This window comes from Pseudoliparis swirei, chromosome 10 (assembly GCF_029220125.1).
Source record: "Pseudoliparis swirei isolate HS2019 ecotype Mariana Trench chromosome 10, NWPU_hadal_v1, whole genome shotgun sequence".
Lineage (NCBI taxonomy): Eukaryota > Metazoa > Chordata > Actinopteri > Perciformes > Liparidae > Pseudoliparis > Pseudoliparis swirei.
The window spans coordinates 18,850,305-18,870,028 of NC_079397.1; the positions used below are offsets into that span (position 1 = coordinate 18,850,305).

At 47.6% G+C, this 19,724-nt stretch overlaps 1 protein-coding gene across 1 annotated transcript; it reads right to left on the reverse strand.

Moving 5' to 3' along the window:
* Positions 1-412: 412 nt before the first annotated feature.
* LOC130200928 (serine/threonine-protein phosphatase 6 regulatory subunit 2-like) lies at positions 413-16,736 on the reverse strand. Its single transcript, XM_056425506.1, is given in 20 exon segments — positions 413-484; positions 6,408-6,512; positions 6,591-6,671; positions 7,581-7,666; positions 7,735-7,850; positions 8,336-8,400; positions 8,489-8,622; positions 8,625-8,673; positions 8,979-9,046; positions 9,049-9,087; positions 9,188-9,348; positions 9,419-9,476; positions 9,479-9,528; positions 9,812-9,924; positions 10,005-10,070; positions 10,338-10,475; positions 10,591-10,777; positions 10,973-11,227; positions 14,438-14,574; positions 16,349-16,736. Coding segments are annotated over 18 exon segments (1,815 nt in total). The 5' UTR covers positions 11,200-11,227; positions 14,438-14,574; positions 16,349-16,736.
* Between the last annotated feature and the right edge of the window lie 2,988 nt (positions 16,737-19,724).

Consider the following 19,724-nt stretch of genomic DNA (forward strand, 5'->3'; position numbering starts at 1 on the left):
AAGACGCAAAGCAGGAAAAACTCTGTCATATTTTTGCGAATCAAAATGGCGTCATGGTTACGAGCGCGCGCATCGCCCTCCGCGGTGCACGCGCACTGACTCCAGCTTCGATGAGCCGTTGAGCTGCGACACTTAAATAAATAAATAAATATACACTTTTATTAATCCCCAAGGGGAAATTAGTTCTCTGCATTTAACCCATCCTTAGTTATTAAGGAGCAGTGGGCTGCGGTGAAGCGCCCGGGAAGCAACTGGGGGTTCAGTGCCTTGCTCAAGGACACTTCGACTTGCAACTAATGGGATCGAACCCACGACCTTGCGGTTGCAGGACGGCCCTCTTACCCCACTGAGCTACAGCCGCACTTATAACATAAAGTTATCCCTCATGCATCATAACGACACCATGCGAGCATTATGTTGAACAGTTTAACATCTTGATAGAGGAGATGGAGGAGCCGATGGACACCAGGGACTCAGACAGCAGCTATCATAGAGCCAACACATGGAGGCGGACAGCATGTACACATGTATACATGTATGTTTACATGTATTCATGTAGGCGGACAGCATGTACACATGTATGTTTACATGTACACATGTATACATGTATGTTTACATGTATACATGTAGGCGGACAGTATGTATACATGTATGTTTACATGTATGTATACATGTATGTTTACATGTACACATGTATACATGTATGTTTACATGTATTCATGTAGGCGGACAGTATGTATACATGTATGTTTACATGTATGTATACATGTATGTTTACATTTATGTATACATGTATGTTTACATGTATACATGTAGGCGGACAGTATGTATACATGTATGTTTACATGTGTACATGTATACATGTATGTTTACATGTGTACATGTAGGCGGACAGTATGTATACATGTATGTTTACATGTATGTATACATGTATGTTTACATTTATGTATACATGTATGTTTACATGTATTCATGTAGGCGGACAGTATGTATACATGTATGTTTACATGTATGTATACATGTATGTTTACATGTATACATGTAGGCGGACAGTATGTATACATGTATGTTTACATGTATGTATACATGTATGTTTACATTTATGTATACATGTATGTTTACATGTATACATGTAGGCGGACAGTATGTATACATGTGTACATGTATACATGTATGTTTACATGTATACATGTATGTTTACATGTATACATGTAGGCGGACAGTATGTATACATGTATGTTTACATGTGTACATGTATACATGTATGTTTACATGTGTACATGTAGGCGGACAGCATGTACACATGTATGTTTACATGTACACATGTATACATGTATGTTTACATGTATACATGTAGCGACAGTATGTATACATGTATGTTTACATGTATACATGTATGTTTACATGTTTACATGTACACATGTATACATGTATGTTTACATGTATGTATTCATGTAGGCGGACAGTATGTACACATGTATGTTTACATGTGTACATGTGTACATGTATGTTTACATGTATGTATACATGTACACATACATGTATACATGCTGTCATACATGTACATACATGTATACATGTACACATGTAAACATACATGTATACATGTGTACATGTACACATGTAAACATACATGTATACATGTGTACATAAACATACATGTGTACATGCTGTCTGCCTACATGTATACATGTATGTTTACATGTATGTTTACATGTATTCATGTAGGCGGACAGTATGTACACATGTATGTATACATGTATGTATACATGTATTCATGTAGGCGTACAGTATGTACACATGTATGTTTACATGTGTACATGTATACATGTATGTTTATTGTTTACATGTATTCATGTAGGCGGACAGTATGTACACATGTATGTTTACATGTGTACATGTATGTTTACATGTGTACATGTATACATGTATGTTTACATGTGTACATGTAGGCGGACAGCATGTACACATGTATGTTTACATGTACACATGTATACATGTATGTTTACATGTATTCATGTAGGCGGACAGTATGTATACATGTATGTTTACATGTGTACATGTATACATGTATGTTTACATGTGTACATGTAGGCGGACAGCATTTACACATGTATGTTTACATGTGTACATGTATACATGTATGTGTACATGTAGGTGGACAGCATGTACACATGTATGTTTACATGTACACATGTATACATGTATGTTTACATGTGTACATGTAGGCGGACAGCATGTACACATGTATGTTTACATGTATACATGTATGTTTACATGTGTACATGTAGGCGGACAGCATGTACACATGTATGTTTACATGTGTACATGGATACATGTATGTTTACATGTGTACATGTAGGCGGACAGTATGTATACATGTATGTTTACATGTGTACATGTATACATGTATGTTTACATGTGTACATGTAGGCGGACAGCATGTACACATGTATGTTTACATGTACACATGTATACATGTATGTTTACATCTATTCATGTAGGCGGACAGTATGTACACATGTATGTTTACATGTGTACATGTATACATGTATGTTTACATGTGTACATGTAGGCGGACAGCATGTACACATGTATGTTTACATGTACACATGTATACATGTATGTTTACATGTATTCATGTAGGCGGACAGTATGTATACATGTATGTTTACATGTGTACATGTATACATGTATGTTTACATGTGTACATGTAGGCGGACAGCATGTACACATGTATGTTTACATGTACATGTATACATGTATGTGTACATGTAGGCGGACAGCATGTACACATGTATGTTTACATGTACACATGTATACATGTATGTTTACATGTGTACATGTAGGGACAGCATGTACACATGTATGTTTACATGTGTACATGTATACATGTATGTGTACATGTAGGCGGACAGCATGTACACATGTATGTTTACATGTGTACATGGATACATGTATGTTTACATGTGTACATGTATACATGTATGTGTACATGTAGGCGGACAGCATGTACACATGTATGTTTACATGTGTACATGGATACATGTATGTTTACATGTGTACATGTAGGCGGACAGCATGTACACATTTTTGTTTACATGTGTACATGTATACATGTATGTTTACATGTACACATGTATACATGTATGTTTACATGTATTCATGTAGGCGGACAGTATGTATACATGTATGTTTACATGTATGTATACATGTATGTTTACATGTATGTATACATGTATGTTTACATGTATACATGTATACATGTATATTTACATGTACACATGTATACATGTATGTTTACATGTATACATGTATGTTTACATGTATACATGTATGTTTACATGTTTACATGTACACATGTAAACATACATGTATGTTTACATGTATACATGTATGTTTACATGTTTACATGTACACATGTAAACATACATGTATACATGTGTACATGTAAACATACATGTGTACATGCTGTCCGCCTACATGTATACATGTATGTTTACATGTGTACATGTATACATGTATGTTTACATGTGTACATGTAGGCGGACAGCATGTACACATGTATGTTTACATGTGTACATGTATACATGTATGTGTACATGTAGGCGGACAGCATGTACACATTTTTGTTTACATGTGTACATGTATACATGTATGTTTACATGTGTACATGTAGGCGGACAGCATGTACACATGTATGTTTACATGTGTACATGTATACATGTATGTTTACATGTATTCATGTAGGCGTACAGTATGTACACATGTATGTTTACATGTGTACATGTGTACATGTATGTTTACATGTATGTATACATGTATTCATGTAGGCGGACAGTATGTACACATGTATGTTTACATGTGTACATGTATACATGTATGTTTACATGTATTCATGTAGGCGTACAGTATGTATACATGTATGTTTACATGTATGTATACATGTATGTTTACATGTATGTATACATGTAGGCGGACAGTATGTATACATGTATGTTTACATGTGTACATGTATACATGTATGTTTACATGTGTACATGTATACATGTGTACATGTAAACATACATGTGTACATGCTGTCCGCCTACATGTACACATACATGTACACATGTAAACATACATGTATACATGTACACATGTAAACATACATGTATACATGTGTACATGTAAACATACATGTGTACATGCTGTCCGCCTACATGTATACATGTATGTTTACATGTATGTTTACATGTATTCATGTAGGCGGACAGTATGTACACATGTATGTATACATGTATACATGTATTCATGTAGGCGTACAGTATGTACACATGTATGTTTACATGTGTACATGTATACATGTATGTTTATTGTTTACATGTATTCATGTAGGCGGACAGTATGTACACATGTATGTTTACATGTGTACATGTATGTTTACATGTGTACATGTATACATGTATGTTTACATGTGTACATGTAGGCGGACAGCATGTACACATGTATGTTTACATGTACACATGTATACATGTATGTTTACATGTATTCATGTAGGCGGACAGTATGTATACATGTATGTTTACATGTGTACATGTATACATGTATGTTTACATGTGTACATGTAGGCGGACAGCATTTACACATGTATGTTTACATGTGTACATGTATACATGTATGTGTACATGTAGGTGGACAGCATGTACACATGTATGTTTACATGTACACATGTATACATGTATGTTTACATGTATTCATGTAGGCGGACAGTATGTACACATGTATGTTTACATGTGTACATGTATACATGTATGTTTACATGTGTACATGTAGGCGGACAGCATGTACACATGTATGTTTACATGTGTACATGGATACATGTATGTTTACATGTGTACATGTAGGCGGACAGCATGTACACATGTATGTTTACATGTACACATGTATACATGTATGTTTACATGTATTCATGTAGGCGGACAGTATGTATACATGTATGTTTACATGTGTACATGTATACATGTATGTTTACATGTGTACATGTAGGCGGACAGCATGTACACATGTATGTTTACATGTACACATGTATACATGTATGTTTACATCTATTCATGTAGGCGGACAGTATGTACACATGTATGTTTACATGTGTACATGTATACATGTATGTTTACATGTGTACATGTAGGCGGACAGCATGTACACATGTATGTTTACATGTGTACATGGATACATGTATGTTTACATGTGTACATGTAGGCGGACAGCATGTACACATGTATGTTTACATGTACACATGTATACATGTATGTTTACATGTATTCATGTAGGCGGACAGTATGTATACATGTATGTTTACATGTGTACATGTATACATGTATGTTTACATGTGTACATGTAGGCGGACAGCATGTACACATGTATGTTTACATGTGTACATGTATACATGTATGTGTACATGTAGGCGGACAGCATGTACACATGTATGTTTACATGTGTACATGTATACATGTATGTGTACATGTAGGCGGACAGCATGTACACATGTATGTTTACATGTACACATGTATACATGTATGTTTACATGTGTACATGTAGGCGGACAGCATGTACACATGTATGTTTACATGTGTACATGGATACATGTATGTTTACATGTGTACATGTAGGCGGACAGCATGTACACATGTATGTTTACATGTGTACATGTATACATGTATGTGTACATGTAGGCGGACAGCATGTACACATGTATGTTTACATGTGTACATGGATACATGTATGTTTACATGTGTACATGTAGGCGGACAGCATGTACACATGTATGTTTACATGTGTACATGTATACATGTATGTGTACATGTAGGCGGACAGCATGTACACATTTTTGTTTACATGTGTACATGTATACATGTATGTTTACATGTACACATGTATACATGTATGTTTACATGTATTCATGTAGGCGGACAGTATGTATACATGTATGTTTACATGTATGTATACATGTATGTTTACATTTATGTATACATGTATGTTTACATGTATACATGTAGGCGGACAGTATGTATACATGTGTACATGTATACATGTATGTTTACATGTATACATGTATGTTTACATGTATACATGTAGGCGGACAGTATGTATACATGTATGTTTACATGTGTACATGTATACATGTATGTTTACATGTGTACATGTAGGCGGACAGCATGTACACATGTATGTTTACATGTACACATGTATACATGTATGTTTACATGTATACATGTAGGCGGACAGTATGTATACATGTATGTTTACATGTATACATGTATGTTTACATGTTTACATGTACACATGTATACATGTATGTTTACATGTATGTATTCATGTAGGCGGACAGTATGTACACATGTATGTTTACATGTGTACATGTGTACATGTATGTTTATGTTCTCGTCGTGCTCGCTGAACTCCTCGTCGTTGAAGCCAAACTGATCCACAAAGTTGGCAGTCATCTGTTGGATTTGATAGTCAGAGAAGGCCTGGAAGGTCACAGGGTCACATGGTTATGCATATCGCTAGACCTGAAGACCAGCGTCTCCCTAGAGGAGGCCACCTACCTGCTGCAGGGACAGGTCGTTGGGGAAGGGGCTCTCCATGTCGTCGTCCTCACTGGACGAGTGCATGTTGTGGGTGCTCACCTGAGGGCAGGGGTCAGGGGTCAACACGGGACAGACATCATGCTGAGCCTCGTTTGTAAAGACCTTTCCTTCCCTGAAGACCTTTCCTTTTCTGTGAAGACCTTTCCTTCCCTGAAGACCTTTCCTTCCCTGTGAAGACCTGTCCTTCCCTGAAGACCTTTCCTTCCCTGAAGACCTTTCCTTTTCTGTGAAGACCTTTCCTTCCCTGTGAAGACCTTTCCTTCCCTGTGAAGACCTTTCCTGTGAAGACCTTTCATTCCCTGAAGACCTTTCCTTCTCTGAAGACCTTTCCTTCCCTGTGAAGACCTTTCCTTTTCTGTGAATACCTGTCCTTCCCTGTGAAGACCTTTCCTTTTCTGTGAATACCTTTCCTTCCCTGTGAATACCTTTCCTTCCCTGTGAAGACCTGTCCTTCCCTGTGAATACCTTTCCTTCCCTGTGAAGACCTTTCCTTCCCTGTGAAGACCTGTCCTTTTCTGTGAAGACCTTTCCTTCCCTGAAGACCTTTCCTTTTCTGTGAATACCTTTCCTTTTCTGTGAATACCTTTCCTTCCCTGTGAATACCTTTCCTTCCCTGTGAAGACCTGTCCTTCCCTGTGAAGACCTGTCCTTCCCTGTGAAGACCTGTCCTTCCCTGTGAAGACCTTTCCTTCCCTGTGAAGACCTAGTACCTCCCCTAGTACCTCCTCTAGTGAAAGATGCATCAGGAATCAAAGGAAATGGATATGTTCTCTTCAGAGATGAGGATGTGTTGCATGCTGGGACACCAAACGTTTCTGTGTTTATTAACGCTGCTGTTCAAAGGGAAGGGGAGGGGCTTCAGGACGCCGGCATCCTGGGGGAGGGGCTTAAACAGAGGGAGGAGCTGAGCATGCAGAAGGAGTCCAGGGCTCCCGGGCAGCGCCTCACCAGCTCCACGGTGTTCCTCCGGTTGGTCTCCCTCAGCTTCTCGTCCACGAAGCTCTCCCAGCGCCCTCTGCACTCCTCTGGCAGCTCTGCAGAGACGTCATGTTCACTCACTTCACCGGGAACGCCACCTGGCAGCCGGCGCAGCGGCGCTTACCTTTGATGAGGTCGATGATCTGGGACGGTTCTGGTCCTTTCTCCAGGTTCTGGACCACCATGTTGGCGATCCTGGTCAGGTGACCCATGTTTCCTCTCCTGGGGGCGCCTTCACTCCTAAGATCCACAAGACGGTTCACTTGGCGTAAAGCTTCACCACGGAGCAGTTTAGCAGATGTAAAGAGTTGGAGGAAGGTTCTGGTTGTAGGTGTTGGACAGGTGTGTGAACCGGCTATGATGAGGGAGTCTGGTTTGACTCGCGCTGTGATCTCAAACATGAGCTTTCTTTATTTTATTGCATATATTTCCCTTTATTTTAATCACATAATCAACACCAACTGGCATTAGAGCCTCCACCAACTTCTAAGTTACAGTTTACATCCACGTTTGATCCTATGTTGTGAAATTGTCATTCGCATATTAAACCCGAAACACTTCAACAAATTTGAAAAAATCTGGTTCACGAGTTTGAGACCTAATAAAAAAACAACTTTAGGACGTCTGAAACGAAGGTCATGTTAAACAGTCACAGCTTCTGTGGAGCTCTTTGAATGTCTTATGACGTCTCGACCTGGCCGTGGTTAACTTAGAGACATGCTCACTGTATCTTGTCGTTCTCCTCCCAGGCGTCCAGGATCCTCTGCACCAGTTTACTCTCCTGGAAGAGCTGAACACAAACAGAGCCAGTGAGGGGTTGAGGCCGAGGGCCACGCGGGCGCGAAGGTGTCGGCCGGCGAGCCGCTGAAGCCGCCTACATGTGCTACGAGGTCGTTGTGGATGGCGTTGTGCTCCTCGGGGGGGGGAGACGCCGCGGGCCGCCCGCCGTGGTTCTGGAGGGATGGGCCGGGCCGCTCGTCTGAGGAAGGATGGCTCAGGATCGCCGCCACGACAGCTCCACTTGGAAGTGCAAAAAGTTATTCCAGGAGATGAAGAACAGATCCTATCTAGGAGAGAGGGGGGAGAGGAGAGAGAGAGTTACGCATGTGAGCAGACTGATTGACTCAGCCCAGATGTCCATCCGCATCAGAATGACTAACAGCTATGTCAGCTTGACCTCTGACACATGCCTGGTGGAGCATGAGGAGACGCCATGGTTACAGAGTTCACACACAGCCCTATGAGCCGCTGCCCTTTGGTCTTCAGAGCTGCCACCACGACCAACCTTGTGCAAATCTGACGAACGGTTTACAGATAGCACACGACAGGAAGGGGAGGGTCAACACGCCACGCCCGGCTTCAGCCTACCAGTAGTAGCTGCTCCATGGTATAGTCTGTGAGCTGCTGGCAGACGCCGGGGTTTGGTCTGCGCAGGGCGCCACCAGCCCGGCCACGTGAAGGCGGGCGCCCCCAGCTGCTGCTCCAGGACGCCGACGGGCCGCCAATATTGCAATTTTCTGCAGACGCCCAATGAGAACAGCACGACGGGTGTTTAGTCAGGGGCAGAGCGGGACCACACCCATCAGGTACACACACGGCCTCAGGGAGGGCTTGCGTCGGGCTTTCACTGGGACCCACGAGAATCTGCTGGAAGTCCTTTAAATGGGGCTCAATGGTATTTAGAATACTGCTGACAGTGTAAGACCGCTTCATAACCTCTGAGAATACAGATCCAGCCCTCCAACCTGGGACACACACAGAGCAACACATCAGAAAGCTCCTGTGACAGCGGCTCAGAAGCACGTGACTCACCCAGACCGCCTGGTTCCAGTAAGGTGAGCAGCACTTGAGTCTGATCGATGATGGCTCAGCCTTCTCCTCGAACATGCGTTTCAGGAGTTCAAGCACGCCTCCTGCTCTGGGAGACAGGACACCGGACGGTGACACGCGTCTCAGCGGTTCTCCTCAAGAGGTCATTGAGCAGTTCTTCGGACACAGAACACGTGTCTGAAGAACTCGGAGCTCCCTGGTGGCAGCGTTCAGTATGTTTACTCGCTCGTGTCCACGTGGAAGAACTCACTTCTTTCAGGTCGACCCTCAGACGGAGTCAAAGACAAAGCAACGCGTCAGAGGAACCGGCCAATGACGTGGCAGCGTGAGCAGCAGCCAATGGCCACAAAGCAAGAGCATCGTGTACTTACGACTCCAGCACGGCCAATAGGGGGTCGGCCTCCATATTCTCCTGCATCTGATTGGCCTGGTCTCGACTAAGGCGGATGATGTCACAGAGCGTTTGGGATGCATTTGATTGTCTCTGAAATGTGAATCAATGGATTAGAAAAACCTCATGAAGACCTTTAATGTTGTCAACGTGCAGCGAGACGGGACACTCGCCTCCTCGTCGTCGCCGGTGTGGATGAGCTCCGTGAGTCTTTGGACCAGCTTCTCCTCGTTCAGCCACTTGGGGGAGAACATAAATGAGTTAGACCGATCAAAACATGCTCAATACTAATGCAGAGCACATGTGTTGTGTCCACACGGCGGCGAGCAGCTAGCGGGCTGACACTGCAAACACCAGGGGAGAACCAGAGGGGGGGGGCACCAGGGCACACGCACTAAAATGTACGTGCGGCCAGAGGACGAGTGGCTTCCCTCCGTCGTCGGTTGGACGGGGTGAGCAGGACATTCAGCGGCCGTGTTCACTGAGGGAAGTGCAGAGACGCTTACATGGAGGACCTCCTGCCTCAAGGGGGCGGGCTCCACACAGCTGATGAGGCGGAGCAGGAGGTCCATCATGGCCGAGGCGTCGATGTGTTTCAGCACCAGACCGATGAAGCCTTCCTTTACCTTGAGGAAGGAGATCACCTGGAGACCCAAACACAGCGCTCCCCGCGTTAGGCCCCTCTCGCCGGTCTGGAGGGCGTCCCAGTGCCATGGATTCACAGAAGGAACCATCAAGACACCACCTCTTCCCATGTACCTGCTCGGTCTTCCTGGCGATGAGGTTGCCGATGGTTTTGCTGAAGAAGCTGGCCAGGAGCGGGTTGAGGGGCGGGTCCTGCTCCAGGAAGTGGTAGAGCACCTCGAGGAGGGACTCGTTGGTGACCAGCTTGTCGTTGATGATGGACACGTCGGATGTCAGGAGCTCACAGGCGATGTTGGGAAACCTTTCAAAGAAAACAGACGGACAACGAGAAGAAGTCCTTCATGTTGAGCGGAGCAGCAACTCAAAGCCAAATGTTGCTTTATTGTGTTTTCAAGAGACGGTGAGAGTAGGGCTGCCGGTCACCGGTCACCGGTCACCACCGGCCGCCGGTCACCAGTCACCACCGGCCGCCGGTCAGAGCCCAGCGGTCACTCACTTGAAGCGGCTGCGCTCCTCCAGCTCGGCCGGCGGCTCGGTGGTGATGAGGCTGACCAGCTCGTGCATGCAGTGGTCCTGGGAGAGGAAGAGGAGCAGCCGGCGGTTCTGGGCCTTGCACTCCTGCAGGACGTCGTCCTCCTCCATCAGCTCCCTCAGCGTCACGTCCTCCCTGTCCAGCAGCTGGTCGATGTGGGACGTGGTGTGCAGGTCGAACTTCCAAAACATGGTGGCCGCCGGGATGGGGGGCACAGCCCTGTCCACAGAGAGGAGGAAGAGGAGGTGAAGGGTGGGGACCGAGGGCGAGCAGCAGCCACACAACAGAGAGGAGGAAGAGGAGGTGAAGGGTGGGGACCGAGGGCGAGCAGCAGCCACACAACAGAGGAGGAAGAGGAGGTGAAGGGTGGGGACCGAGGGCGAGCAGCAGCCACACAACAGAGGAGGAAGAGGAGGTGAAGGGTGGGGACCGAGGGCGAGCAGCAGCCACACAACAGAGAGGAAGAGGAGGTGAAGGGTGGGACCGAGGCGAGCAGCAGCCACACAACAGAGAGGAGGAGGAGGAGGTGAAGGGTGGGGACCGAGGGCGAGCAGCAGCCACACAACAGAGAGGAAGAGGAGGTGGTGAAGGGTGAGGACCGAGGGCGAGCAGCAGCCACACAACAGAGGAGGAAGAGGAGGTGAAGGGTGAGGACCGAGGGCGAGCAGCAGCCACACAGAGAGAGGAAGAGGAGGTGGTGAAGGGTGGGGACCGAGGCGAGCAGCCACACAACAGAGGAGGAAGAGGAGGTGAAGGGTGGGGACCGAGGCAGCAGCAGCCACACAACAGAGGAGGAAGAGGAGGTGAAGGGTGGGGACCGAGGGCGAGCAGCAGCCACACAACAGAGGAGGAGGAGGTGAAGGGTGGGGACCGAGGGCGAGCAGCAGCCACACAACAGAGAGAAGGAGGAGGTGAAGGGTGGGGACCGAGCAGCAGCCACACAACAGAGAGGAAGAGGAGGAGGTGAAGGGTGGGGACCGAGGCGAGCAGCCACACAACAGAGGAGGAGGAGGAGGTGAAGGGTGGGGACCGAGGGCGAGCAGCAGCCACACAACAGAGAGGAAGAGGAGGAGGTGAAGGGTGGGGACCGAGGGCGAGCAGCAGCCACACAACAGAGGAGGAGGAGGAGGTGAAGGGTGGGGACCGAGGGCGAGCAGCCACACAACAGAGGAGGAAGAGGAGGTGAAGGGTGGGGACCGAGGGCGAGCAGCAGCCACACAACAGAGGAGGAAGAGGAGGTGAAGGGTGGGGACCGAGGGCGAGCAGCAGCCACACAACAGAGGAGGAGGAGGTGAAGGGTGGGGACCGAGGGCGAGCAGCAGCCACACAACAGAGAGGAAGAGGAGGTGGTGAAGGGTGGGGACCGAGGCACAGCAGCCACACAACAGAGGAGGAAGAGGAGGTGAAGGGTGGGGACCGAGGCGAGCAGCAGCCACACAACAGAGAGGAGGAAGAGGAGGAGGTGAAGGGTGGGGACCGAGGGCGAGCAGCAGCCACACAACAGAGGAGGAGGAAGAGGAGGTGAAGGGTGGGGACCGAGGGCGAGCAGCAGCCACACAACAGAGGAGGAGGAGGTGAAGGGTGGGGACCGAGGGCGAGCAGCAGCCACACAACAGAGAGGAAGAGGAGGAGGTGAAGGGTGGGGACCGAGGGCGAGCAGCAGCCACACAACAGAGAGGAAGAGGAGGTGGTGAAGGGTGGGGACCGAGGGCGAGCAGCAGCACACAACAGAGGAGGAGGAGAGGAGGTGAAGGGTGGGACCGAGGCAGCAGCAGCCACACAACAGAGAGGAGGAGGAGGTGAAGGGTGGGGACCGAGGGCGAGCAGCAGCCACACAACAGAGGAGGAGGAGGTGAAGGGTGGGGACCGAGGCGAGCAGCAGCCACAACAGAGGAGGAGGAGGAGGTGAAGGGTGGGGACCGAGGGCGAGCAGCAGCCACACAACAGAGGAGGAGGAGGTGAAGGGTGGGGACCGAGGGCGAGCAGCAGCCACACAACAGAGGAGGAGGAGGAGGTGAAGGGTGGGGACCGAGGGCGAGCAGCAGCCACACAACAGAGAGGAGGAAGAGGAGGTGAAGGGTGGGGACCGAGGGCGAGCAGCAGCCACACAACAGAGAGGAGGAGGAGGAGGAAGGGTGGGGACCGAGGCGAGCAGCAGCCACACACAACAGAGGAGGAAGAGGAGGTGAAGGGTGGGGACCGAGGCAGCAGCAGCCACACAACAGAGGAGGAGGAGGAGGTGAAGGGTGGGGACCGAGCAGCAGCCACACAACAGAGGAGGAGGAGGAGGTGAAGGGTGGGGACCGAGGGCGAGCAGCAGCCACACAACAGAGGAGGAGGAGGAGGTGAAGGGTGGGGACCGAGGACAGCAGCCACACAACAGAGAGGAGGAAGAGGAGGTGAAGGGTGGGGACCGAGGGCGAGCAGCAGCCACACAACAGAGAGGAGGAAGAGGAGGTGAAGGGTGGGGACCGAGGCAGCAGCCACACAGAGGAGGAAGAGGAGGTGAAGGGTGGGGACCGAGGGCGAGCAGCAGCCACACAACAGAGAGGAGGAAGAGGAGGTGAAGGGTGGGGACCGAGGGCGAGCAGCAGCCACACAACAGAGGAGGAAGAGGAGGTGAAGGGTGGGGACCGAGGCAGCAGCCACACAACAGAGGAGGAAGAGGAGGTGAAGGGTGGGGACCGAGGGCGAGCAGCAGCCACACAACAGAGAGGAGGAAGAGGAGGTGAAGGGTGAGGACCGAGGGCGAGCAGCAGCCACACAACAGAGAGGAGGAAGAGGAGGTGAAGGGTGAGGACCGAGGGCGAGCAGCAGCCACACAACAGAGAGGAGGAGGAGGAGGTGAAGGGTGGGGACCGAGGGCGAGGGCGAGCAGCAGCCACACAACAGAGGAGGAAGAGGAGGTGGTGAAGGGTGGGGACCGAGGGCGAGCAGCAGCCACACAACAGAGAGGAAGAGGAGGTGGTGAAGGGTGGGGACCGAGGGCGAGCAGCAGCCACACAACAGAGAGGAGGAAGAGGAGGTGAAGGGTGGGGACCGAGGGCAAGCAGCAGCCACACAACAGAGAGGAGGAGGAGGAGGTGAAGGGTGGGGACCGAGGGCGAGCAGCAGCCACACAACACAGGAGGAAGAGGAGGTGAAGGGTGAGGACCGAGGGCAAGCAGCAGCCACACAACAGAGAGGAGGAGGAGGAGGTGAAGGGTGGGGACCGAGGGCGAGCAGCAGCCACACAACACAGGAGGAAGAGGAGGTGAAGGGTGAGGACCGAGGGCGAGCAGCAGCCACACAACAGAGAGGAAGAGGAGGGATGGAGCGGCAGCACCGGTCCTCCCACACGTGAGGGCTGCCTCGTCAATGCAGCCGTTCAGGACGCTCTGTGGGGGCAGCAGCTCATATGAAGGATGCAGATGGCGTCTCCGTGGTTACCCTCGGCAGAGAGGCGTGGTACCCGTGGACCTCTTCACTCGGCCCTCCCCCGCGGGCAGCCGGGCATCTGAGTGTGTGCAGAGAGCGGCGAGGCGGCGACCAGCGTGGGCCTAACACACGGGCCTCTCCATCACCCGCTGGAACAGAGGAACCAGCAACACGTCAGCGACATGCATGTTCCATGTGAGCGCAGAGCTGCATCATGCAGAGCTGCCGACCTCATGGAGACAACTTCACTCCGTCTCTTCCAAACAATACCATTCAAGAAATTATGAAGAATAGACGTTTCACACGTTTGTGACATCTCAGGTACGTTGGGTTAGTTTTTCCTCGTGTGGTTACCGTGGCGACTGACCTAAAACACCTGAAACCAACGCTGTGCGCTGGCTCCTCCCACGCCAACGTGTGGCTCTGAGCAACATGCGACCAACTGTAGATCAGGGAAGGAAACCTGAGGGGGAAATCAAAGCGCTTCCTCCTTCGCTTCCTCAGGAGGGCCCTCCCATGCAGCAGCCTCATACATTTAGAGGACAAGGGCAATAATAACCATCTGAACGCTCCCTGTGGACACGGAGCAGGAGACGCTTTACATCCAGAGGCCACCTCCACCCAACAGGCCACCTCCACCCAACAGGCCACCTCCACCCAACAGGCCACCTCTACCCACCAGGCCACCTCTACCCAACAGGCCACCTCCACCCAACAGGCCACTCCACCCAGCAGGCCACCTCTACCCACCAGGCCACTCCACCCAGCAGGCCACCTCTACCCACCAGGCCACCTCTACCCAACAGGCCACCTCTACCCAACAGGCCACCTCCACCCAACAGGCCACTCCACCCAACAGGCCACCTCCACCCAGCAGGCCACCTCTACCCACCAGGCCACCTCTACCCAACAGGCCACTCCACCCAGCAGGCCACCTCTACCCACCAGGCCACCTCTACCCAACAGGCCACTCCACCCAGCAGGCCACCTCTACCCACCAGGCCACCTCTACCCAACAGGCCACCTCCACCCACCAGGCCACCTCTACCCACCAGGCCACCTCTACCCAACAGGCCACTCCACCCAACAGGCCACCTCTACCCACCAGGCCACCTCAACCCAGCAGGCCACCTCTACCCAACAGGCCACTCCACCCAGCAGGCCACCTCCACCCAACAGGCCACCTCTACCCAACAGGCCACTCCACCCAGCAGGCCACCTCCACCCAACAGGCCACCTCTACCCAACAGGCCACTCCACCCACCAGGCCACCTCCACCCAACAGGAGACACTGTGCTGCTGGAGCGAGTGACGTCACCTGACTGAGGGGCTCACGTGTCTGCTGCCTTCAGCTTCAGTGGAGACACCTCGACCCAATAATGACCGGAGCATCACGAGGCGGCCCGCGGCCACCGGGTCCCTTCCTTCTGCAGCCCGCCCGTGAGCAAGGCACCAATTAACAGAGGCGGTGCGTTCCTCGTCGCTGTCGGCCTCGGCTGACTCCGGAGGAGGAGCGCGTCCCCGCGTGCAGCAGCGCGTGCGCGGTGGAGGGTCACAGAACAAACACGACTTACCGGCCATGTCACGACTTACCGGCCATGTCACGGGACTCTTGAGTAACGTCATCAAACCGCGAGATACGGCGACGTTAGCCGATGAGCTAACACGAGTTTATTAAACATCTATTAATCGACGAGTTTAAAAAGGCACAAAGTTATGTAAAATAAACAATGTCGCTAACTTCACGTGAGTTCCTCCTTCCCCTGATTAGCCCGTCAGCTAACAGTGAAGCTCCTGAGTCCCCGTGAGACGGCTTCACGAGCTCTCCAACTGGCTCAACTTCGCGGTGCACCGGGTCACCGGGTCACCGAGTCACCGGGACATCGCTCCCAGCTCGCCGCCACATCGGCGCTCTAAACGTACCTTTGGCTAACAAAATACCGCTGCTACTCCTTCCGTTGGTCCGAGGTTGGTAGTTGAGTTCCCCGTCCGGCAGCGAGCTCCTAGCCTAGCTGCGAGCTAGCCGTTAGCTCCACCATCAGTGGTTTGTTGTGAAGAGGCAGTCCGCTACTGGGAGCTAGCTCAACTTAGCTCGCGTTAGTCCATTGGTGTTTTCAAGTCTATCAAATCCACGGTTCCCAGACGGTCACGGCCACTTGACAACGGTACCGGCAGCCGGTCCGTCGCGCGGAGGGGCTCCTTCACTCCCGCGCACAGTGATTCCACCGCGGGGAGAAGTTTAAGACGCAAAGCAGGAAAAACTCTGTCATATTTTTGCGAATCAAAATGGCGTCATGGTTACGAGCGCGCGCATCGCCCTCCGCGGTGCACGCGCACTGACTCCAGCTTCGATGAGCCGTTGGAGCTGCGACACTTAAATAAATAAATAAATATACACTTTTATTAATCCCCAAGGGGAAATTAGTTCTCTGCATTTAACCCATCCTTAGTTATTAAGGAGCAGTGGGCTGCGGTGAAGCGCCCGGGAAGCAACTGGGGGTTCAGTGCCTTGCTCAAGGACACTTCGACTTGCAACTAATGGGGAGAGCGGGGATCGAACCCACAACCTTGCGGTTGCAGGACGGCCCTCTTACCCCACTGAGCTACAGCCGCACTTATAACATAAAGTTATCCCTCATGCATCATAACGACACCATGCGAGCATTATGTTGAACAGTTTAACATCTTGATAGAGGAGATGGAGGAGCCGATGGACACCAGGGACTCAGACAGCAGCTATCATAGAGCCAACACATGGAGGCGGACAGCATGTACACATGTATACATGTATGTTTACATGTATTCATGTAGGCGGACAGCATGTACACATGTATGTTTACATGTACACATGTATACATGTATGTTTACATGTATACATGTAGGCGGACAGTATGTATACATGTATGTTTACATGTATGTATACATGTATGTTTACATGTACACATGTATACATGTATGTTTACATGTATTCATGTAGGCGGACAGTATGTATACATGTATGTTTACATGTATGTATACATGTATGTTTACATTTATATGTATGTTTACATGTATACATGGCGGACAGTATGTATACATGTATGTTTACATGTGTACATGTATACATGTATGTTTACATGTGTACATGTAGGCGGACAGTATGTATACATGTATGTTTACATGTATGTATACATGTATGTTTACATTTATGTATACATGTATGTTTACATGTATTCATGTAGGCGGACAGTATGTATACATGTATGTTTACATGTATGTATACATGTATGTTTACATGTATACATGTAGGCGGACAGTATGTATACATGTATGTTTACATGTATGTATACATGTATGTTTACATTTATGTATACATGTATGTTTACATGAGACAGTATGTATAATACATGTGTACATGTATACATGTATGTTTACATGTATACATGTATGTTTACATGTATACATGTAGGCGGACAGTATGTATACATGTATGTTTACATGTGTACATGTATACATGTATGTTTACATGTGTACATGTAGGCGGACAGCATGTACACATGTATGTTTACATGTACACATGTATACATGTATGTTTACATGTATACATGTAGGCGGACAGTATGTATACATGTATGTTTACATGTATACATGTATGTTTACATGTTTACATGTACACATGTATACATGTATGTTTACATCTATGTATTCATGTAGGCGGACAGTATGTACACATGTATGTTTACATGTGTACATGTGTACATGTATGTTTACATGTATGTATACATGTACACATACATGTGTACATGCTGTATACATGTCATACGTATACATGTACACATGTAAACATACATGTATACATGTGTACATGTACACATGTAAACATACATGTATACATGTGTACATGTAAACATACATGTGTACATGCTGTCTGCCTACATGTATACATGTATGTTTACATGTATGTTTACATGTATTCATGTAGGCGGACAGTATGTACACATGTATGTATACATGTATGTATACATGTATTCATGTAGGCGTACAGTATGTACACATGTATGTTTACATGTGTACATGTATACATGTATGTTTATTGTTTACATGTATTCATGTAGGCGGACAGTATGTACACATGTATGTTTACATGTGTACATGTATGTTTACATGTGTACATGTATACATGTATGTTTACATGTGTACATGTAGGCGGACAGCATGTACACATGTATGTTTACATGTACACATGTATACATGTATGTTTACATGTATTCATGTAGGCGGACAGTGACATGTATGTTTACATGTGTACATGTATACATGTATGTTTACATGTGTACATGTAGGCGGACAGCATTTACACATGTATGTTTACATGTGTACATGTATACATGTGTGTACATGTAGGTGGACAGCATGTACATGTATGTTTACATGTACACATGTATACATGTATGTTTACATGTGTGTACATGTAGGCGGACAGCATGTACACATGTATGTTTACATGTATACATGTATGTATACATGTCGGCGGACATTATGTACACATGTATGTTTACATGTGTACATGTATACATGTATGTGTACATGTGTACATGTGGACATGTATGTTTACATGTTTACATGTGTACATGTATGTTTACATGTGTACATGTAGGCGGACAGCATGTACACATGTATGTTTACATGTATACATGTTTACATGTATGTATACATTTATTCATGTAGGCGGACAGTATGTACACATGTATGTTTACATGTGTACATGTATACATGTATGTTTACATGTGTACATGTAGGCGGACAGCATGTACACATGTATGTTTACATGTATACATGTATACATGTATGTTTACATGTATTCATGTAGGCGGACAGTATGTACACATGTATGTTTACATGTGTACATGTATACATGTATGTTTACATGTACATGTAGCGGACAGCATGTACACATGTATGTTTACATGTACATGTAAACATACATGTATACATGTAGGCGGACAGCATGTACACATGTATGTTTACATGTACACATGTATACATGTATGTTTACATGTGTACATGTACACATGTATACATGTATGTTTACATGTGTACATGTATACATGTATGTGTACATGTAGGCGGACAGCATGTACACATGTATGTTTACATGTGTACATGGGTACATGTATGTTTACATGGTGTACATGGTATGTGTACATGTGGCGGACAGCATGTACACATGTATGTTTACATGTGTACATGGATACATGTATGTTTACATGTGTACATGTGGCGGACAGCATGTACACATTTTGTTTACATGTGTACATGT